Source organism: Oncorhynchus masou, chromosome 16, assembly GCF_036934945.1.
Source record: "Oncorhynchus masou masou isolate Uvic2021 chromosome 16, UVic_Omas_1.1, whole genome shotgun sequence".
Classification (NCBI taxonomy): Eukaryota; Metazoa; Chordata; class Actinopteri; order Salmoniformes; family Salmonidae; genus Oncorhynchus; species Oncorhynchus masou.
In genome coordinates this window covers 19,564,442-19,588,248 of record NC_088227.1, presented here as the reverse complement: position 1 = coordinate 19,588,248, position 23,807 = coordinate 19,564,442, and the positions used below count along the sequence as shown (strand labels likewise).

At 43.7% G+C, this 23,807-nt stretch overlaps 1 protein-coding gene across 1 annotated transcript in view; it reads left to right on the top strand.

The window, feature by feature from the left end:
* Window positions 1–23,807, top strand: part of LOC135557614 (polypeptide N-acetylgalactosaminyltransferase 14-like) — a 120,867-nt gene that overhangs the window by 46,784 nt on the left and 50,276 nt on the right. The window contains exons 3-4 of the mRNA XM_064991054.1: window positions 15,352–15,450; window positions 21,490–21,557. Of these exons, the coding sequence (XP_064847126.1) occupies window positions 15,352–15,450; window positions 21,490–21,557 (167 nt within the window). The remainder of the gene's footprint in view (window positions 1–15,351; window positions 15,451–21,489; window positions 21,558–23,807) is intronic.

The window sequence follows — 23,807 nt, the reverse complement described above, 5'->3', positions numbered from 1 at the left end:
CAAAGCACAGCGTTGATTCAGCCAGCTGTTTGGCTGAGATAGCTCAAAGCTGTCAGGACCCGTTTTTCAACAGGGCAATTATATCCAATCACTGCTGTCCGTCGCCTACTCGTCCCGCCACCGGATATTGCAGTCATCACATTTGGTTATCAATTACGATTGCCAATGTGGAGGGATCTGTGAAGGGGGTTCTGGGCTGGAGGAGAGATGCCTCAGAGTGGTGACAGGACCCAATTAGGGAACAGGCAAGGAGCGCTACGACTGGCTGCCCACTAAATCAGCACAGGCAATGAGACAGACGCCCCAAACTAAGAGGTAACTCTCAGAGAAACCTGTGTAATGGCTCACACACACACACACACACACACACACACACACACACACACACACACACACACACACACACACACACACACACACACACACACACACACACACACACACACACACACACACACACACACACACATTGCTGCTTCTGAAGGCCACTGCAAAACACCTGCAGTTGAAAAATACCTGGGGAAATTCCTCAATTACCATCAACCGAAAGCTTCACTGAATAGTCATGAGTATTATTGAGAAGTGGTTGCTTGCCATGCAAAGATGTGTCGGAATCTCGACAATGCATTCAATGTTAAATGTTTGATGTTAAAATATGCATCGGAGAGGCAGATTTCATGTTCAAAGCATTTGAAGCAAGCAGACATACACAGAGCAGGATTAAGAGTCCTCTTTATATTTGTGAGAAAGCATAACCACCTGGTCACGGGTATGTTTTTGCATGCTGTATTATAGGATTACTACTGTAGTTTGAGGTTCAGCTCAAGTTAATGAGGTAGCGGTTCCCGATTGGCACAGATTTAGGATCAGCAAACCCTAGCCAAAACTATTACGGAGTAGAAGGGCAAAACTGACATTAGATCAGTGGCTAGAGGCGACTACACACTTCCCACTTTAGAATGAACCTGACCTTCAGATATGTCAGTGCAGGTACCCATAATCCCTCAGCGCTCCCTGCAGCTGTTTCTCATGTGGAAAACAAACTAGGGAAGCAACCTGCAGGCTGAAAACAGCTCCTCACACCATCTCTTCCTATGGGATACGACAACATAGCTAACCCTTTCAAGACAAGACTGGACAAAACCAGCATCAGAGAAGTGTTTATCAGATCAAATTATACAGGATATCACAATTGCTTCCTTAAATATTTAACAGCCACATTTTATCGCCAATGGTGTTTTATTGTCAATGGTGTGATTGTATCCTTAGCTTGTCTCAACTAACCCCAATGTCTTTCCTTTTATGGCAAAGAGGTTTGTAGCACTGTCTACTACATCTAGGCCCTATTTCTTTGCTGAACTGTGTCACAATACCTGTGGGCCAACTATAAAAAACAACCTGTGCTGTGTCCCAGGCTGGCATCACATTCCAGGGCCTATTTCAGGTGGATGTGATGGTGTGGTACAGTAATGTTAAGATGGCAGTCTGGCACATTTAATATGACCTGGGGGCTTTGGCCTAGCTAACACAATTAAACAGCGCAGCATGCTAAGTTGACTTCTATGTGTGTGTGTGTGCGTGCGTGCATGCGTGCGTGCAATGTGTGTGTGTGTGTGTTGAGTTTTGAGCAATGAGCGAGGCAGGTAATTTTTCGGGGCTGCAGACAGCATCGCTCTCTGACAGATGGGATTGTGTGTGAGGGGGTAGAGTGAGGGAGGGTGAGGGAGGGTGAGGGAGGGTGAGGGAGAGGTTGGTGAGTGGATGTTGGTACAGTAGGTAGCCATTCCTGATGTAACCCAGCTAGCTGTAGCCTATGGCGCTAAACCCAATCACAACCTGTAGCCTGTAAACAACCATCTAGTGTGAGGAGGGGATTGCTGGCGATGACATTGGAAAGCTATGGCAGTTGTCAGAAAGCAAAGCCCCTTTTCCCTGTAATGTGAACCATTATTCCTGTGCTCTGTATCTGTGGACTAGTCTTTCTCAATGGATTTTGTTTCATGTTTGCTGTGCTGGTCCACAGAGAGAGGATGAGTCTATCCATGGCAGCAGCAGGGCTGAAGACAGATTCCCCCCGTCAGTCAGTCAGTCCATTAGTCAGTGGTAATCCAAACAGGATATGAGCTCCTCTGTTTACCCCATACTACTTCCTGGATCCTCAGAGACTTCAAATCTCCTATTAGCTGTAACACTCACATGCTATCCCACAGAGCCATATAGATATAATGGGATTCTAAACAGTCATTCTCCACTCCACCTAGAGACACTGTCAGACAGGTGCACATTCACTACTACACACTGGTCCTCACATAATTAGCTTTTTATTGATTGCATATTAATGACATTAGACAGGTGCTGCAATGGACATGTGCATATAGCCTGTATTTGTTGCCAGACATTTTGCATTGGATTTTTTCTTTTCAGAAGCTGAGACAATGGATGTGCGCCCAGAGGCCACAGTGTGTAGATGTTGTCTTCTTCCTCTGTTTGGCCATCTGGTTCAGTAATAATAACCTGAGTGCATATGGGTTATCTCCTCTCGTCAATATGGGCAGAATGTACTGCCCAACATATCATACCCCCACATTGCTTAATTCTTCACCCCAGCAGAAACTGTTTTAAGTGAGAACGGTGGAGTGATCAGAGATTCTTTGTATGGAACCCCCCCCAAACTGAAAGATTCTCTCTCTGCTTTTGCAAGGACGCATTTATCTTCCCTACAGAAACTTCACCAAGTCCACCACCAGCAGAACGCTGCTTCCCTTCCCAGTACCCCCACAGCTGTTGTGTCTGACAGAGAGACTAATTATATGCTGTGTGCATGCTATTTTAGAGAGCCTTGTAAGTAAAGTACACCCCAAGCTATGGCTGAAGTGAATGATGGTTTCTGTGCACCAAGTTGTGGCTGCTATCCCCAAGTCCTAGAGGCATTCACAGCAAATAAATGAGATTATATATTACTCTCCTCCTTCACAAGCCTTTCCTCTGGAGTCTTATCAGATTATTCTCACTTTGATGTTATACAGTATATAAGGACCCGGATATTGCTTATGTCCTAGTTTTTCACTGCTGTTTTTTTTCTCTACCATGATATGTACTTCTCATCGAATGTTGCTCATATCATCAATGAAACCGGAGTAAGACTTGTGCCTGATAATATGGGTTTTATCGCGTAAGTTGTTATCGATGAAACGTCACAATACTATGCAAAGTGTTCGACTTGGCTGCTGGGGGGCAAGGAGACCCCGGCTCCACTAAAACTATTTTCAAGGGTTTGTTCAATAGATGTTATAACTCGGTTTTAATATCATCACCTCTTGTCACATTTGCGATTATGCCACATGTAATCATGTAACTGCATGATTTTCATGATCAGTAAACATCAATTGATCATGCAATTTCAGATACCTGAGGGGAGGCTCACGATATCTCTCAATATTGTCCTACATTTTTGGGATATTGGATAGCTAGCCATGTCTGTCAGCAGCAATTGTGATGAAACACTCTTAAAAACAGTGTCTATTTGTGGAAAAAACAACTTGATTAACTCTTTAGTCATATCCCAGTTTACCTATTTGCTTATCGTCTTACCCAGCGACCTGTTTTTAAAATTATAGGAGCAAAAAGTAATCTATTTGATTTGGAACAGCAAGCCAGACGGGCCTATTTATATAATGAATATGAATTCAGAAGGCAGACATATTAAAGCATTAGAAACTCTCACTAAAGTCTTCAGTCATACACAAATTGTACTTAAATCCGAACTGGTTCTCTAGCAGATTAGTAAGAATGTCTCACCCCATGTTCAAGAATGGCCCCTTTCCCTTTATTCAGATTACAACCTCTCACTTTCGGTTCTTTTCAAATTTTAAAAAGCCATAGAAAGTTGGTTGCAATTTCAATTTAATCCACCAGAAGAAAATGAGCAAATTTTACAAAAAATATTATGATTAAACTCAAATATACTAATTGACAAAAAATCTTTAAAAAAATGTTTAAAAAATATATAATCTTTGAAAATTATATCATAAATAGGACTGTTGGTGTTATGTCACACATGCAGCTAACAAAAATAGAAATGTCTGCTCTACCCAAAATTACAACCAACTAATTGCAGCATTACCACAAAAATGGAAGAAGCAAGTGGAAGGGAGAAAAAAAATAAAGAACTTGTTTGTGAAACATAAAAAAGTATACTAGTTTAATTTAAGGACCAAAAACTGTACAACTGTGCCATATATATTTGTGACAATATTGCATTAGGAGGTAGGTGAAGGAGTCAGGTGCAAGAGAGCAGAGATGTCCGAGATGTGTAATTTTAATGGGCAAATCCACCAAATACACGTTAGCCACAATAAAAAAATCAAACGCCCTCGACAACAGAGAAAAACCCGTTAATCACACAAGGAGGAACAAACAAAACTCCTCAATTTATACACGCTCGGTATAAATGCGTGAAACAAAAATGGGCACAACCTAACCGAGCAACATCACAATAAAATAATCCCGCACAAACCTAGGCGGGCAACAGGGTAAATTATACACACAGAAATGAAGGCCAATGAAACCAGGTGTGAAAGAACCAAAGACAAAACAAACAGAAAAGGAAAAAGGGATCGGTGATGACTCGTAGGCCGGCGATGCCGACCGCCGAGGGCCGCCCGAACAGGGAGAGGAACTACCTTCGGTGGAAGTCGTAACAATATTGCAAAATAGTTGGGATGGGATTTTCAGTGTACCGATTCAATGGCACATGGTTTATGAACTGATATGCAAAACAACGCCAGATACAAAACTTAGAAATTTTCAATTTAAATTATTATTAAAAGGTATTGCAACCAATAGAACGTTTTATATATATTTTATATATATGTATATTTATATATATATATGGGGGATACAACCATCCCAGCTCTGCAGATTTAGCTGCGAAGAGAGAGAATCATTAGATGATTTGTTCTGGTCCTGTCCATATGTAGCTTGCTTTTGGCCACAGGTCCAGGAATGACTGAAGAATTGCAACAACTCTGCAGATAGCACTACTGGGTGATCTGAAAATTCATAGTCAATTGATCAATAATAAAATAATACTTTTAGCAAAAAAATGTATCTTTAATTTACAATCTGTAGAAACAATGAGAATAGAAAGGTTTCAACAGCACAGTTGAAATATATATGGCAAATAGATGGTGTTAATAGATAGATGGGACAGGTGGAGTGGAGTTGAAAGGTGGAACTAATAACAACAAGATTACTCATGTAAAATGTAGTGTGTTCGTTATTTGTTCCGTGGGGCAAAAAAGTATTTAGTCAGCCACCAATTGTGCAAGTTCTCCCACTTAAAAATATGAGAGAGGCCTGTAATTTTCATCATAGGTACACTTCAACTATGACAGACAAAATGAGAAAAAAAAATCCAGAAAATCACATTGTAGGATTTTCATGAATCTATTTGCAAATTATGGTGGAAAATAATTATTTGGTCAATAACAAAAGTTTATCTCAATACTTTGTTAAATACCCTTTGTTGGCAATGACAGAGGTCAAACGTTTTCTGTAAGTCTTCACAAGGTTTTCACACACTGTTGCTGGTATTTTGGCCCATTCCTCCATGCAGATCTCCTCTAGAGCAGTGATGTTTTGGGGCTGTTGCTGGGCAACACAGACTTTCAACTCCCTCCAAAGATTTTCTACAGAGTTGAGATCTGGAGACTGGCTAGGCCACTCCAGGACCTTGAAATGCTTCTTACGAAGCCACTCCTTCGTTGCCCGGGTGGTGTGTTTGGGATTATTGTCATGCTGAAAGACCCAGCCACGTTTAATCTTCAATGCCCTTGCTAATGGAAGGAGGTTTTCACTCAAAATCTCACGATACATGGCCCCATTCATTCTTTCCTTTACACGGATCAGTCGTCCTGATCCCTTTGCAGAAAAACAGCCCCAAAGCATGATGTTTCCACCCCCATGCTTCACAGTAGGTATGGTGTTCTTTGGATGCAACTCAGCATTCTTTGTCCTCCAAACACGACGAGTTGAGTTTTTACCAAAAGGTTGGATTTTGGTTTCATTTTACCATATGACATTCTCCCAATCTTCTTCTGGATCACCCAAATGCTCTCTAGCAAACTTCAGACGGGCCTGGACATGTACTGACTTAAGCAGGGGGACACGTCTGGCACTGCAGGATTTGAGTCCCTGGCGGCATAGTGTGTTACTGATGGTCGGCTTTGTTACTTTGGTTTACTTTTTTGCCCCACTGTATATAGGGTCTGAATTCTGTGTAACAGAACAGAGAAATCAAAACTGGATGGTCTTCAGAAATAGATGGAAAGGGTTTTAGGGTAGCGAAAGGATATGAGTAAAAACAAACAAAAGAGAACTGTTGTAAAATAGATTGTGGCTGTAAAATATATATTGTATGCATGAACTGGAAGTAGAAGCCTATGTGCTGTTGTTCACTAGTTTACTCCAATTCGGGGAGGAATGGTAAGGGTTAGTGTGAAATAGTAAGTGTGTGTGTGTGTGTGTGTGTGTGTGTGTGTGTGTGTGTGTGTGTGTGTGTGTGTGTGTGTGTGTGTGTGTGTGTGTGTGTGTGTGTGTGTGTGTGTGTGTGTGTATATACACAGTATATTTACAAAAAAATATATGGGGGATTGGAAATGATGCAGACAATTACATTGATGGAGGCTACAATCTAACTGCAATATTAAAGCTGATCTACCCCACCAAAATGTTTTTATAACAACAATAATAATAATAAAACAACGTTGAAAAGGGAATAATGTTCGCTGACTTCGCTAGGTAGGCCTACGTTGGTTGTTTAGCCAACTGTACAATGTTTCTCAAAGTAAACATTATCCTCTGACATTACATCAGCAAATGTGCCCTTCTGCTGCTTGGCAGGAAGAGTCCACAAAGGATGGCACATTTATGCAAAACACTCATACTTGTCAGGTATGGTTCACTTTAATCCAATTAATGGAGGACAATAGTGAGAGATATCGTGAGCCTACCCCCAGGTATCTGAAATTACATGATCAATTGATGCTGACTGATCATGAAATCATGCAGTTACTTGCTGTTTAACTCTGATGACAGAGCTAAATGTGGAATAAATGGACATTTGTAGTTCTGACTGTGCTCTTCAAGAGGTGATGATATTAAAACCAAATAGGTCACATTTATTTAACAATCCCTTGAAAACACTTTTCAATGGTTTTAGCGGAGCTGGTGGTCTCCTTGCCCCCCAGCAGGATAATCGAATGCTCTGCACCTTACTGTGATGTCTTTTGTTAACCACCTAAATTCCCTGGTGCCCTGTATGAGTGTGTAGAGCTGTGATGGTCATGGAATTTTGGATTGGGTTATTGGTCAGTCGAATGACCGCAGTCACGCCTATAATCATCTGAAGAGCACAATCATTTTTGGTTGTTAAGACACACATTCTCTTCTCTCCTCCACTCCTGACACATGTGCTGCGGCTGCAGGGAGGGAGGTATTGCCTAGGCAACCAAAGACCTGTTTGCTACAACACTTTGCTTGCTTCAGCAAGGAGCAACAAAGTTTCACCACCAAGTTGAATATATTTATCTTTTACGGGTTATGACGGATTATTTATTTTCATGACAGTCTTCATCCATAATCGTCGGTCACACGATTATACCTTAATTGTGCAAGCCCTACGAGTGTGTCATCACTTCAACAGTAGGGGGTTTACAAGCAGATGCAGCCTTCTTCTTACTGAGCTTTCTGTACAGCAGCAACAGACTTTGATCCCTGTGTTGGAGCTGTGTTGGCAGAGGTTTACTGAGATAGTGTCGTTCCGGGGGTAGCCCTGCATTTTCATAAGCTGGTTTTCCTCTCTTCTCGCCGAGGAGAGATTTAACTTGGGGCTCACAGCTGGGAAGCACACCAGGGCTGCTCTTATTCAATGTATTTGGATTTGCCCGATTTGAATCACTTCTACTGGGTGGCAGGCAGGTAGGAGTTTGAGTTAGAGAGAGAGTCATACTTCCAGGCTGGGGGAATGCATGGCAATATTCATTTAAATCTGGCTTTCAAGTGATGCTCTGCTTTAAGGGACCTCATGCACATAGCACTGCAGAGACCTGTGAAAACCTGTCAACCACTCTGTTGTTACAGTCAGACTCAAAGAGCTGCTGCCTGGTGAAATGTAGCTTTGTTACAGTAGATTTGACCTCATGATAATAATTCTCTCTGGGAATATATTATAATATACAGTATGTCAATTTCGTTGTGACAATAACGAAAGGAAAAACAGCCGTATTGGCCTGAAAAATACATTTCTTTCAGTCTACAACATACAACATTGCAATTTCTAAATGGTGATCCTTAGGAAGAACACATGACAAGTTTTCTGATGCAAACACATTCATATTCTAGTAGTGCCAGGGTGCACATTTCCCTGACTGCAGAAACAACACTCATGTTTTCCAAACAGAGGAAGAACTCTTGCTGGTCACTGAAGGACCTGTGACTTGGCTGATGAATATGATAAAACATACTAATGGGAGCTCTATTTTCAAACCAGAACATTGCCTACTGTCCTCCCTCGAGACATGCTTTCTTCACCACTTTAATAAATCACTATATCCAGTCTCCACAGAGCAGCTGTGAATTTTAATGAATGTTGAACATACCACTAATGTAGAAGATTGGTGTTAAGATCTACTTTGGGTTGCATCTATGGACTAGGATATAGTTGTGTGTGTGATACATGAGCAGACCAGACATGATGGATAAAAGTTACTGTATCCGAACCCACACCATTCCCTGTGAGTGAGTGGTAATGAGAAGGAGAGGAGAGGAGAGGAGAGGAAGAGGAGAGGAAAGCTCCACCTCCTATCCTCAAATCTCATCAGAGATATGATGTCGCACATATGTGCCTGAACAAGAATAAATCCTGATGAGGCATTGATGTCAGGAAGGGAGAGCAGTGGGTTTAGCTGGCTGGTACACTCTCAGATCTGGTGGCCTGGATTCATGACGGAGAGCTTCTGGGTTGTTCCAGGAAATGAGTGCCTTTCGCATCCCTTTTGATATTTTAAGTATAAATTGCTCACCAATATAGCATTTTAAAAGCCTGTTATATTAAATGAAGTGCCCTTTAATATAGACCACATGGAGAATTCAATTCATCCACTTCATGCATTTTGACGTGTCCCTCCATGTGACTTCTAGGGAGATGTTTATTAAACCCACTTAATCTCAAGAAGTCTTCACCATCACCGTAAAGTCATTTCTGAAGATTTTGTATTTAAGAGTTTGTATTTAATGTGGTTAGTGTTTCACATACACCTGTCCCTCATTTTAAAGTCAAACCTGTGATGTGAACTGAACTCTCATTTTAATATGACGAGGAGGAGTAGCAGGAAGGATCGGAGGACCAATGCGCAGCGTGGTAAGTGTCCGTATCGTTTAATAAGAATAATGAACACTGAACAAAACAATAAACGACAAGGTGAAATAACAAAACCGAAACAGTTGCGTGTGGAACGAACACTGACACGGAAAATAATCACCCACAACTCAAAAGTGAAACCAGGCTGCCTAAGTATGGTTCTCAATCAGGGACAACGATTGACAGCTGCCTCTGATTGACAACCATACCAGGCCAAACACAGAAATCCCAAATTATAGAAAAAGGAACATAGACTGCCCACCCCAACTCACGCCCTGACCATACTAAAACAAAGACAAAACAAAGGAACTAAGGTCAGAACGTGGCAATATGGTGAAACATTGAACATCTAATAGTCAAATCATAGTGTAAAACCATATGAGCTGGTCCAGATAACACAATTAAACAGCGCAGCATGCTACGTTGACTTCAATGAGCTAGTTCTTCTCTTTTTGGCCATTTCCTAGTGTTTTGTGGTGAAAACTGAGCGGGTTGAGCATAACATGCCGACCCTGTAACCCATAGATAGACAGACTCGAAATGATTTGAAAATAAAAAACATTTGTGAAGCTTGTATCCAGTCGCCACACCCTGTGTCCCAGGCTGGCATCACATGCCAGGGTCTATTTGAGGGGGATGGGACGGTGTGACCTTGTGGTACAGTAACGTTAAGATGGCAGTCTGGCACTCTTAATCTGACCCGGGGACTTTGGTCTAGCTGACACAATTAAACAGCGCAGCATGCTACGTTGACTTCTGTGTGTGTGTGTGTGTGTGTGTGCGTTGAGCAATGAGCGAGGCAGGTAATTTTTCGGGGCTGCGGACACCATCGCTCTCTGACAGATGGGATTGTGTGTGAGGGGATGGGGTGAGGGAGGGAGGGAGGGAGGGAGGGTGAGGGAGAGGTTGGTGAGTGGATGTTGGTACAGTAGGTAGCCATACCTGATGTAACCCAGCTAGCTGTAGCCTATGGCGCTAATACCAATCACTACCTGTAGCCTGTAAACAACCATCTAGTGTGAGGAGGGGATTGCTGGCGATGACATTGGAAAGCTATGGCAGTTTTCAGAAAGCAAAGACCCTTTTCCCTGTAATTTCAGGCATTATTCCTGTGCTCTGTCTCTGTGGACTAGTCTTTCTCAATGGATTATGTTTCATGTTTGCTGTGCTGGTCCACAGAGAGAGTGAGGATGAGTCTAATAGATAGGCAGGCTAGAATTGTTTTTACCTTTTTTTCTGTTACAGTCATCCCTGTTACATTATTTGGCACATACAGTAGTAGTCACTTACTATAGGCACAGCCATTTTTTTATTTAGCCTCTTGACATGGAAAAGCATGTTTTCTTATGAAGTTCAATGTGTGCTCTTTATGGCAGGATGTTCAAATGAGGTGAAATCAAGTTGGTGGAACGACCCTTTAATATCCTTCAATAACACCATCTTCCTTCGATCTCTTCAATTAATTCATGCTTCTAGAAAAAAAATGCTTTTTAAGGAAAAGTCCTAGTTTCTGTAAAACCAACAATGGTATTCAAGTATACCGTACACTTATAATGAGGAAGATATGGCACTTCTATGGAACTTGGAGAGTCTCGGGGCAGGTGGTGTAACGCATCGTAGATTACATTCAAGATCATATTTGAATGTCATAGTTACTCATTTCTCTGGTAGTTCTGTGTTAATGTAAAACAAGATACACACATCATAAACAGGACAAGAATCAATGATTAACTACTAATGGGGTCCCTCTCTCCTTCAGTTACTTATCCATACTGAAGGATTTTCCCTTTCGTACTTTTTTTTTTTACCTTTATTTTACTAGGCAAGTCAGTTAAGAACAAATTCTTATTTTCAATGATGGCCTAGGAAAAGTGGGTTAACTGCCTGTTCAGGGGCAGAATGACAGATTTTGTACCTTGTCAGCTCGGGGATTTGAACTTCCAACCTTTCGGTTACTAGTCCAATGCTCGAACCACTAGGCTACACTGCCGCCCCAACTTTGTAGGGATCCACCACAGAGATCTCTGCTACAGCCTCCACTGTCTCTTCTCCTATGAGGCTAGAGTTGCTTTTTGGCCCCAGGCTGCCTCACTATACCCAATGTTCCCACCAAGATAGTCCCTCCAAAAGAGGCGTGTCTACATTACAGTCGATGGAACGGAACTCCAGATCGGGAGACTGTCCTGTGGGGTTTACAGGCTTGTGTGTGTGGGTGTGTGGGTGTGAGGAGATGGGTGTTCTTTGACCGCACCCTGCTATGTGCCCGCCCACTTGCCCGGCCACAATCTAGGTCACAGCTTCTTGAATGTGACCACCACAGTCGGGCACTATTACTGCCTTGGCACTAGTGTTGTTGTAAAGAGCATGGTGAATTGCAAATGGCTTGAAGTCAGGATAATGAGGACAGCTCTCTATATATCTTCCTCTCTTCTCTCTCTCCCTCTTTCTCTCTCTCTCTCTCTCTGGTTAATATGCCAGAAATAAATGGGATTATGTTGTACGCTGCCATTTCCTCCATCAAGACTGTATCTTGTGTTTAGTTTGCTGGAGGCTTCTCTCTCGAGCGGGCACGCACGCACTTTCACTCTCGCTCTCTCTCTCCCCCTGAGAGTAGCTGTTGACCACCCACAAGGTGATATGAATTGTGCCCCGTTTAAGTGGGCCAGAGGAGATTTTCTGAGATTCTCAAAAGCCTGGTGTTGAGAGGTGTGTGTTTGAGGTAAGCTGTTGCTGTGACGCTGCGCTACGGCTTATGCCTCTGAGATAACGCTCTCTTGAAACAAGTGTAAGAAAACAGAGAGCTTTGAATAGATGTAGGCTTTAGCGCAAGATTGGAGAGAAGAGAAGAGAAGAATAGAAAAGAGAAGAGAAGAGAAGAGAAGAGGAGTGGAGAGGAGAGGAGAGGAAAGGAGAGATAGGAGAGGAGAGGAGAGAGGATAGGAGAGGAGAAATAGGAGAGAAGCAGAGAGGAGAGGAGAGGAGAGGAGAGGAAAGGAGAGATAGGAGAGGAGAGGAGAGAGGATAGGAGAGGAGAAATAGGAGAGAAGCAGAGAGGACAGGAGAGGAGAGATTGGAGAGAGGAGCAGAGAGGAGAGGAGAGGAGAGATAGGAGAGGAGAGATAGGAGAGGAGCAGAGAGGAGAGGAGAGATAGGAGAGGAGCAGAGAGGAGAGGAGAGAGAGGAGAGATAAGAGAGGAGAGATAGGAGAGGAGCAGAAGCACTTGACTCTTTGCCAGTGAAACAAAACAGACCTGTCAGTATTTGCCAGGTACATCTCAACCGATCTGCGTTTTTCTGTGCCAAACAAATGTGGTGACAGGTGTTGCAGTCAGCTGCTCCGCGTCCGTACTGCCCACAGTTTGAATAACTCACTGAAGGGGAGTACTGTATTGGGGAACAGGCCCTTCAGGCACAGATATACATACAGATAGGGGCATCAGATGTCCATGTATCACCCTGACCCCTGACCACCCCATCACACTCCTGTTTCTCTCACCCTTATGTGAACTTTCAGAAGGCTTCAATAACAGAGGCTGTATACATACAGAGAGGACAAGCGGTCCCCCAAACAGCTGTGCTAAAATATGAATGATTCTAGCACCATCTGCATGCTAATCTGAAAAACGTCTCCAAAGACCCACTTCGTCCACCCAGGCTTTGAAAAGAAAACATCTACAGAACTTCTCTGCTAGCCTGGCTCTAAAAGGATGAAAGAATCCCACAGAGAGACCAGTGTTTGTCATTAGGGCACTCAATGTGCAGCTTTTTATGAAGCAACAGGAAAACTGTTGAATTCAATGGCTAATTTGATTTGAGCCAAGTTTAAAATAAATGTGAAATTATCATTTGTGTTTGTTTGCTGGTCCTTCCTGTGCTTATCTGTCTGGCACACAGCTCCCTTGATGTTTCTCTGTGAATCTCGGCACACACAGAGCAGACTGCTGAGGAGAAAGCACATCAAACTCATGGCGAAGTGACTCAAAACAGTAGTGTTGACGACAGCAGAAAATAACAACAGCGGTGACCTTATCGTCACCCGAGCGCCTGTCTTTCAGCACAAGTCAGACTTGTTATCTTATCTTTGCACTGGAAAAATGGAATGAATCATCATGAGCTGAAGAGAGAGACAGAGAGAGAGAGAGAGAGAGAGTGAGAGAGAGCAAGAGAGAGAGGGTGTTGATTGTTGGTGTCTTTTGAACAGAAGTGTACAGAATTACAGTCTGTGTTCTCCACATTGGTCACAGATGGGTTAGCATCTTCTGTCTCGGAGTAAACACACACACACACACACGCCCCTCTCTTCAGCCATGTAGCAGGACTTTGTGGAGGCTGGCATGTTTTTGGTAGTGCTGCACCATGCCACTGCTGGGTACCGATTAGGGTTTTGCCTGCTACTTACTAAAACATACGGTGTACAACTCGCAGCACATACTATTTAGAACGCACTGTTTAGTTAAAACATTAGCAGTGAGCAACTGAAATCAGCATACTAGTCTTGTCCATACTGAGAATGCATCATTTCATTTCCCACCATTCGTTCATTTTGGTTACATGACCTTTTCTGATTATCAGCTGTTGTTGTCAAAAACGTGTGTGTCCGGAAGAGGACCGTCTTCCTCAGCAGTGTGCAGTGAATCCTACGAGACGAAAAGCCTAAATGACTAGGACATCCTGGCATTTAAAGCAAACTCAATTCTCGAAAATGTCTTACACTATGAAACATTCTATTTTCGGATAGCCAAAAGGCCTACTATATAGAACGCAAGGAAGGGTATTCGGACAAGGCCATAGTCTTCTGCACAAAGAGCTAAGGAATAAAAGCCCCTTTCTTTTTTAAATGCCCACTTTTCAATAAATTAGGAAAGAACTCACGGATAGTCATTCTTAAATCTTAGTCATTGATGATTGTTATGAGGCAAAGTCCAGTGTGCCAATTATCTTTATTATTCCTCAGTCGTATCTAATTGGGTAGTGTGTTTGTGTGTGTCCCATCTGCTGTTAGTCCTATATCCTCTCTTCTAAGACAATTGTTCCTGCCCCAGCCAGCCAGCTTAACCTGAGATGTTTTTTTACATTTATTTAACCAGGCATGTCAGTTAAGGACAAATTCTTATTTACAATGACGGCCTACCCCGGACAACGCTGGGCCAGTTGTGCGCCACCTTATGGGGACTCCCAATCACAGCCGGATGTGATACAGCCTGGATTCAAACCAGGGACTGTAGTGACACCTCTTGCACTGAGATGCAGTGCCTTAGACCACTGCGCCACACGGGAGCCCGCACATCGTCTGGTCAGAGGTAGCTGTGTTGTGGGATACTGTTTTAATAATGAGCTCCTCGCTGCTCATCTATCATTTATAGAGCTGCGCCTCCTCAGGTTTCTGTCCTAGCATGGCTGTCTTTATTGTTCTCATCACGTTTTCACAGTGCTGTCCTTCCTCACACAACAGCATGCTTTTGTCTAGTTACCCTTAGCAACACTGTCCTCAACACTGTCCGTTTTTAATGGTTTATTGGAAGTGCAGAACACTGTCTGCCTATCCTTGGCTTTGCTATGTGGCTTTGACTCTGGAATTCCAGTCAGAGGCAGGTAAGATGTTGTTATCCAGTATGTGAAGGTATCAAAAGAAGCACAAAGTTAGTGACTGTAAGGCTGTAGCTCTCTAGCCGACAATAACTGTAAGGAGTTGTTTTATGTCGAGTTGGCTGTTGGCTGATGGTCTGCTGAAATGTTCTCTGTCTGTCTGTCTGTCTGTCTGTCTGTCTGTCTGTCTGTCTGTCTGTCTGTCTGTCTGTCTGTCTGTCTGTCTGTCTGTCTGTCTCAATTCAAGGGGCTTTACTCTCTCTGTTTCTCTCTCTCTGTTTCTCTCTCTGTTTCTCTCTCTGTTTCTCTCTCTCTCTCTCTCTCTCTCTCTCTCTCTCTCTCAGGTGCACCACGCTACATTATGACCCAGATCTGCCCTCCACCTCCATTGTCATCACCTTCCACAACGAGGCCCGCTCTACTCTGCTACGCACCATCAGAAGGTAAGAGACCCCTGAGCCTGCCCTGTTTACTGACTCTGGACTAGGTCACAGTCAGTTTGCTCTCAGACCTTTGCCTTACTCATATGGACTCCCCACTTAACCCCGACACCCAAGTGCCAAATCCCTCTATTGACTTCCCAGCCTGACCCTTGAATTTCCCCATAGCTGCCTCACTTCTGCCTCACCTCCTCCTCACCTCTCCCTGTCCGTGGGTGTCAGCAGCTTGCTTCAGCAGCTTGCCTCGGCAGCTTTCCTCGGCAGCTTTCCTCAGCACCTTGCCCCAGCAGCTTGCCCCAGCAGCTTGCCCCAGCAGCTTGCCCCAGCAGCATGCCCCAGCAGCATGCCCCAGCAGCTTGCCTCAGCAGCTTGCCTCAGCAGCTTGCCTCAGCAGCTTGCCTCAGCAGCTTGCCCCAGCAGCTTGCCCCAGCAGCATGCCCCAGCAGCATGCCCCAGCAGCTTGCCTCAGCAGCTTGCCTCAGCAGCTTGCCTCAGCAGCTTGCCTCAGCAGCTTGCCTCAGCAGCTTGCCTCAGCACAATACAGCCCAGCGTCAGACCTCCCTTGTCAACCTTTCCTGAAGCCGGTTCAGCTCTCTGTGTGATCGCTTAATGATCAACGCAGAGAGTCCTGACCACCGCTCCACTCAGGAGAAACTGTCCAGTTTATGCGTCTGCCCCAAACCATTTTCATTTTCTCTGCCGTTTCAACCAATTAAAAGACAATACTTCCCAGTAGGTTACAGCCTGCCCGTCCCTGTGGTTTTTGGACGGCTTCTCCGTTTGCAACTTTATCACAATTACACACTTCTCCTGCAAAAAAAAAAAAAGGTTTGTAATTGAGGCCGTTGCTTCACTGCAGGCTCAGAGGCTCAGGATATAATGGTGCCTAGCTTCAGGCTCCATCCCAAACAATATCAACAGGGAAGCAGCAAATAGCAGTTTACTTTTCTGATAATGAATTCATCTAGAAAACACACACGTCTCTCTCTTTCTGTCTCTCTCTCTCTCTCTCTCTTTTTCTCTCTCTCTTTTTCTCTCTCTCTCTCTCTCCCTCTCTCCCTCTGTCTCTCTCTCAATTCAATTCAATTCGATTTGATTTATTGGCATGATGTAACAATGTACATATTGCCAAAGCGTACTGTGGATATTTACAATAATAAAATAATAAGAAACAGTAACAACAATAACCAAGGGGCAAAATAACCATACATTGAACAATAAGCATACAGTAGAGGATATGTGCAGGTTGATTGGTCTGTCAGACACTGTCCCTCATCTATTGGCAAGCAACATTATAGCGCGCTGCCAACCCACAGCTCTCTGTGTCCTCCCCCAACAGGATGGGTAGCCCACTCCCATCAGAGAGGTCTTTAAAACCTTGAATATAGGTTTCAAATGTGAGTAAATGACAGTCTATAATTGTTTTATGTTTTTGACATTTTGTCAGGAAATGCAGCTCTGTCTCAGGTTCTGCTGTTGTGCAGTGGTTGCGCAGCCTTTCCTCTACAGGGAGCCTGGTTTTCTGTTTCTAAGGTCTTGATCAGTAACCATGGTAAAATATTTAGCCACGGTGTACTGTCGATTTAGGGCCAGATAGCACTGCATTTTGCTTTGTGCTTGTGCTTGTGTTTCCCAATAAGCAATGTAGTTTTGTTTTGACTGTGTTGTAAATTTGGTTTATTCGGATTGATTGGATGTTCTGGTCCTGAGGCTTCAGTGTGTTAGTAGAACAGGTTTGTGAACTCAGCCCCAGGACCAGCTGGATGAGGGGAGTCTTTTCTTTGCTCTTGGCATTGCAGGGCTTGGTAATGATATGAGAGGGTGTCACTGTATTTGAGATGTTTTCAAAACTTAATTGCTCTTTTTTGAGTTTTTATTATTAGTGGATATTGGCTTAATTCTGCCCTGTATGCATTGTTTGTAGTTATCCTATGGACATGTAGGAGAATCTTACAGAACTCTGCATGCAGGGTTTCAATGGGGTGTTTGTTCCATTTGATGAAATCTTGTTTTGCAAGTGGACCCCACACCTCGCGGCCATAAAGTGCAATTGGTTCAATGACACATTCAATTTGTTTTATCCAAATTTGAATAGGTATTTCAATTTGAACTTGTTTTTTTAATGGCGTAGAATGCCCTGCGTGCTTTCTCTCTCAGTTCGTTCACTGCCTCATTAAGGTGTCCACTTGAGCTTATTTTTAAACCTAAGTAATTGTAGTGTGTGCAGTACTCTATATATTTTGTACCAATTGCGACCTTTGTTCTAATTCCCTGAGATCTGGATCTTCTCTGGAAATTATTTTGTCTTTTTGGGGTTTACTGCCAGGGCCCAGGTCTGGCAGTACTGCTCTAGCAGGTCCAGGCTCTGCTGTAGGCCATGTTCTGTGGGTGACAGACATGGAGCTAAGGAGGAACACCAGGAGCTAAGGATTTTTCTAGAATAGTGGCCAATTTGTTGATGTCTCTCTCTCTCTCTCTCTCTCTCTCTCTCTCTCTCTCTCTCTCTCTCTCTCTCTCTCTCTCTGTTTCTGTGCCTACTTCATTACATACATCTTTGTCCAGGGTAGTGCACTGTATACAGCACTCTGAGCCACATAGCCCAGCAGGTAAATACCTCCTGAGGTGGCACAGTACCAGTACCCTCCCTGTGGCCCTCAGGGGCCTCAGCCTCAGTGGGTGGGGTTTAATTAGCACAGTGCTCCATGTCTGTCGGCATGTTTGTGTAATCATGACGGCCTCCATTCTCCCTGCATGTAATTACACAACCTCCGCCTCACTCAGCCCTCCACCACACGCTGCGGCTGCTGCCGCCGGTGATGTAGCTAATAAGAAAAACAACAACAACCCTCATCTCCTGAGATTTCTCTGCATTAATCAAGTTGTCTGGGGTTCATGGGCTGGTTAGACCTAGATAGACCCCCTGATGCACAGCCCACCAGAATCGTCAGCCAGTCTGTCTGTTAGCTCATCTGTCTCTCTCTCTCTCTCTCTCTCTCTCTCTATCTCTCTCTCTCTCTCTCTCTCTCTCTCTCTCTCTCTCTCTCTCTCTCTCGTTCTCTGACGCCAGAACCAAACATTGATACAGAGCGAAGTTGAAAAGCAGGCTGTGGACCTCTCTCTTTGATTTGTGTTAGTGCTGACAGAGGCTATTACTAGAGTCCAGCCCTCAGAACCCTCAGAGGTGGAGGGGGGACAGGCTGGAAACCCTCTTCAGACCCTGCTCTCCCAAGACAGTGCTGGGACTGATAGATCAGGAGAAGAGAGGGGAAGGGGAGGAGAATAATATGGAAGTGAGAAGAGGGGAGGGTAAGGGACGAGAGGTAGAGATAATGAATACACAGAGGAGATGAGAGTGGAAAGTAGAGGAAAAGAAATGAGAGGAAAGGGGGGATTGAAAGAGGAGGAATAGTGAAGTCAGGAGAGGCGAGGAGAGGTGAGGTGAGGAGAGGAGGAGCAGGAAGGATAGGCCTGTGTTTTCATATCCCCAGTAGGTAGAGAAAACTAAAGAACAGGGAAACAGTCATTGACCCCATACTACACCGGGATGCTATATTCTACTGATGTTTGACGAGACGCTCTCTGTGCCAGACAGCCATAGAGGAGAAGGAGGTGGTTGAAACTTGTCTTAATGGGTTGTGAGTAGTGTGATTAACACAGAGAGGTGCCGCACACTGGCGCCTTCAGGACTCATGACGATCAGTACTAAACAAATGAGAAAATACCCATCGGGGAAAAAACTGGTTGAATCAACGTTGTTTCCACGTAATTTCCCCCAAAAAACATTCCATGTGATGACGTTGAATCGACGTGGAAAATGTATTGGATTTGCAAAAAGTCATCAACGTAAAGGAATTATCTCAAAACTAAATGTTGAAATGACGTCCGTGCCCGGTGGGTAATGTAGACTATATTATTTTCCAAATGTCACCTATTCCTGCATGTGCCACAATGGATTTTATTGATGCTGTGTTTACTCATAATGTATTCCTCCTACTCAGGCATTTTGGAATGCATCAGGAGAAACAGAAATGAATTTGGCAGTCAAAGGCCTTCTCTCCTGTGTTTGGGTGGTGAGTGTGGACGCAAAGTGCTGAGCCACCCCATAAACACAGCAGGAATCAATATAATGACATTCTTAGACCCCAATGTACAGTAAACACATTTCTACCGCTCTGCTAACCCAGTCCTTTTTATTGTCGGTAGTAATTCCACATGGTTTGTGTTCGCTTCATTTTGAAAGGACATATTACCTAACCTGGCTTTGGAATGATGCCAATTCATCCGTTTTTGTATTGAAAATGGTTCATTGCCTAATATTTGTAGGTTTCCAGCTCTGTTTCCCCCCCCCCCCAAAACAATATTCACAAATATGTCTGTCAATCTTTCATCTCGCAGTCATCCGACAATCAATAATAGATTTGACGTACGGTACTGTCTACACCCAGCGCAGAATAAATGTTTTCTCAGTGGGTTTGATGTTCTTGGAACAGTCAGTGTCGTAGCCAAATTCTACAGTATCGGTCTGGACCCAGTTTTGGAACTCCCACATGAGACTCTCAACTCAATTGTGTTTTCTCTAACTTCTCGCCACATTTACCACTGACTCACACACTATATTAGGTATTTTACATGGTTTGAGAGAACTTTCACTTACATGTTATTCATGCCTAATACATTGCATTTTAGTCTTCATATGAAACTGACTGATTGTCATAAAAAGAGGGGAAAATACAGTCTAGAATAAAGTCTACAGCAGACATTAGTGATGCTGCTGTTGTAGATATAGCCCACAGGGCTATAGTCATCCGCCTCCCCTGATTAGGCTGCATTTAGAAGCCGAATCAGGGCTCTGTCTTACTGTAAAGCTTTTCCCGTTGCCACCAGGAACGGATTTCTGTCAGGGGCATTAATAAAGGCATGAGGATCAGGCGCTAGTGGAGGGTGGATGGAGCGGGATAGAGAGGGAGGGAAGAGGAGGGGGAGAGGAGGAGGGGAATGGAGTGATGAATGGGTCCAGCATGCACAGCGATAGAAGAACAGACCTCCAAGCCTGACAGCCCTCCAATTATTCACCCAGACAGGAGAGGAGGAGAGAGAGAGAGAGATAGGGAGATAGAGAGAGAGAGAGAGAGAGAGAGAGAGAGAGAGAGAGAGAGAGAGAGGGCGGGGGTGGAAAGACAGTGAGAGAAAGAGAGAAAGGAAGGGAAAGAGAGAGATGCCCTCACACCATGCTACAAATCACACAGCAAATCCACCTTGAGTCCTGTGAGCATCACTGTGTTGTCCCCTTCCATAATTTCACAGCTATAACCGGAGCACGCCTGACCAGTAATGGGACAGGGATGGTTATGCTGATTGGCTGTCTGGGTAGACATGCTCTGCTCTCCACTGGGGTGTGTAATCTCTCCAGAAAGTTGACCAGGCTGAGAGGAGAGGAGAGGAGAGGAGAGAGGTTTAGCTTTAGGTGGGAGGAGTGGTGTAGATCAGGGAATAGAGAGAGAGAGATAATTTGTGGGTGTGGTAGGTAGAGGGAATGAGGGCCAGTGAGGGAGGAGAAGAGGGTGGATGTGCCTCGATTCAGACTGGGATAAAAGTTGAAGTAATTTGAGGGAGGTGGTGCAGCTCTCTCTCCATCTCTTCTCGCTCCATGACCTGCTGTTCAGCCATGTGCCCCAGGAGAGGAGAGATAATGTTAGAGGGGGATTCCAGTGTGGTTCTTATAAAGTGAGAGTTTAATATGAAAGGATGGTGTTAGGGGGAAAAAGAGCTACAGCCAGAAAGAGTGTTCCTGTATTTTCCCATACACTTAATAAAAAACCATCCAAATTGAATTTTGGGGGCTGACGTTATGAATTTTTAATTTTTTAATCTTCAGAACTAATGAAATAGTGTTGGTTTATTAAAGCCGTAATGCCATTCTCAGTTTTCCCATAATGTGGGGGAAAAGTAGATTACAGTACTTGCAGCTCTGTAACGATTGTCGTCTTTAAGAAATGCAATAGTTTCTACTAACTCTACTGTTTCTCCCCTTTCCTTTTGCAGTGTGCTGAACCGGACGCCTGTCCACCTGATTCACGAGATCATCCTGGTAGATGACTACAGTGAGGATGGTGAGTAGAGTAGAGTAGAGTAGATCATCCTGATGCTGTAGGTGACTACAGTGAGGATGGCGAGTAGAGTAGAGTAGATCATCCTGGTACTGTAGGTGACTACAGTGAGTTATGGTGAGTAGAGTAGAGTAGATCATCCTGGTACTGTAGGTGACTACAGTGAGGATGGCGAGTAGAGTAGAGTAGATCATCCTGGTACTGTAGATGACTACAGTGAGTTATGGTGAGTAGAGTAGAGTAGATCATCCTGGTACTGTAGATGACTACAGTGAGTTATGGTGAGTAGAGTAGATCATCCTGGTATTGTAGGTGACTACAGTGAGTAGAGTAGATCATCCTGGTATTGTAGGTGACTACAGTGAGTTATGGTGAGTAGAGTAGATCATCCTTGTGCTCTAGATGACTACAGTGAGTTATGGTGAGTAGAGTAGATCATCATGATGCTGTAGATGACTACAGTGAGTTATGGTGAGTAGAGTAGATCAACTTGGTACTGTAGATGACTACAGTGAGTTATGGTGAGTAGAGTAGATCATCATGATGCTGTAGATGACTACAGTGAGTTATGGTGAGTAGAGTAGATCATCCTGGTGCTCTAGATGACTACAGTGAGTTATGGTGAGTAGAGTAGATCATCATGATGCTGTAGATGACTACAGTGAGTTATGGTGAGTAGAGTAGATCATCATGATGCTGTAGATGACTACAGTGAGTTATGGTGAGTAGAGTAGATCATCCTGGTGCTCTAGATGACTACAGTGAGTTATGGTGAGTAGAGTAGATCATCCTGGTGCTCTAGATGACTACAGTGAGTTATGGTGAGTAGAGTAGATCATCATGATGCTGTAGATGACTACAGTGAGTTATGGTGAGTAGAGTAGATCATCATGATGCTGTAGATGACTACAGTGAGTTATGGTGAGTAGAGTAGATCATCCTGGTACTGTAGATGACTACAGTGAGTTATGGTGAGTAGAGTAGATCATCCTGGTATTGTAGATGACTACAGTGAAGATGGTGAGTAGAGTAGATCATCCTGGTACTGTAGATGACTACAGTGAGTTATGGTGAGTAGAGTAGATCATCCTGGTATTGTAGATGACTACAGTGAGTTCTGGTGAGTAGAGTAGATCATCCTGGTACTGTAGATGACTACAGTGAGTTATGGTGAGTAGAGTAGATCATCATGATGCTGTAGATGACTACAGTGAGTTATGGTGAGTAGAGTAGATCATCCTGGTGCTCTAGATTACTACAGTGAGTTATGGTGAGTAGAGTAGATCCTCATGATGCTGTAGATGACTACAGTGAGTTATGGTGAGTAGAGTAGATCATCCTTGTGCTCTAGATGACTACAGTGAATTATGGTGAGTAGAGTAGATCATCCTGGTATTGTAGGTGACTACAGTGAGTTATGGTGAGTAGAGTAGATCATCATGATGCTGTAGATGACTACAGTGAGTTATGGTGAGTAGAGTAGATCATCCTGATGCTATAGATGACTACAGTGAGTTATGGTGAGTAGAGTAGATCATCATGATGCTGTAGATGACTACAGTGAGTTATGGTGAGTAGAGTAGATCATCATGATGCTGTAGATGACTACAGTGAGTTATGGTGAGTAGAGTAGATCATCCTGGTACTGTAGATGACTACAGTGAGTTATGGTGAGTAGAGTAGATCATCCTGGTATTGTAGATGACTACAGTGAGTTCTGGTGAGTAGAGTAGATCATCCTGGTACTTTAGATGACTACAGTGAAGATGGTGAGTAGAGTAGATCATCCTGGTACTTTAGATGACTACAGTGAAGATGGTGAGTAGAGTAGAGGAGAAGCTGTGAGCAGAGATAGAGATAGAGACAGAGACAGAGATAGAGATAGAGACAGAGATAGAGATAGAGACAGTGACAGAGATAGAGATAGAGACAGAGACAGAGATAGAGATAGAGATAGAGACAGAGATAGAGACAGAGTTAGAGACAGAGTTAGAGACAGAGTTAGAGACAGAGATAGAGACAGAGATAGAGATAGAGATAGAGCCGCTTCCAGCAGGAGGCAGTGTGGAAATGGATTGGAGATCGATGAGACGAGCTCTCCCATTCTGGGTCATCTGCCGGAATAAAAGTGTCAGTGATTTTAAAGATTTCCCCTGTCAATGTGAATGTGTTTATTGCAATTCATGTCCAGTACCATGCAATGTGTGGGTGACAGTGTTGAGGACATTGCATCTGACCCTGAATCAAATGCTC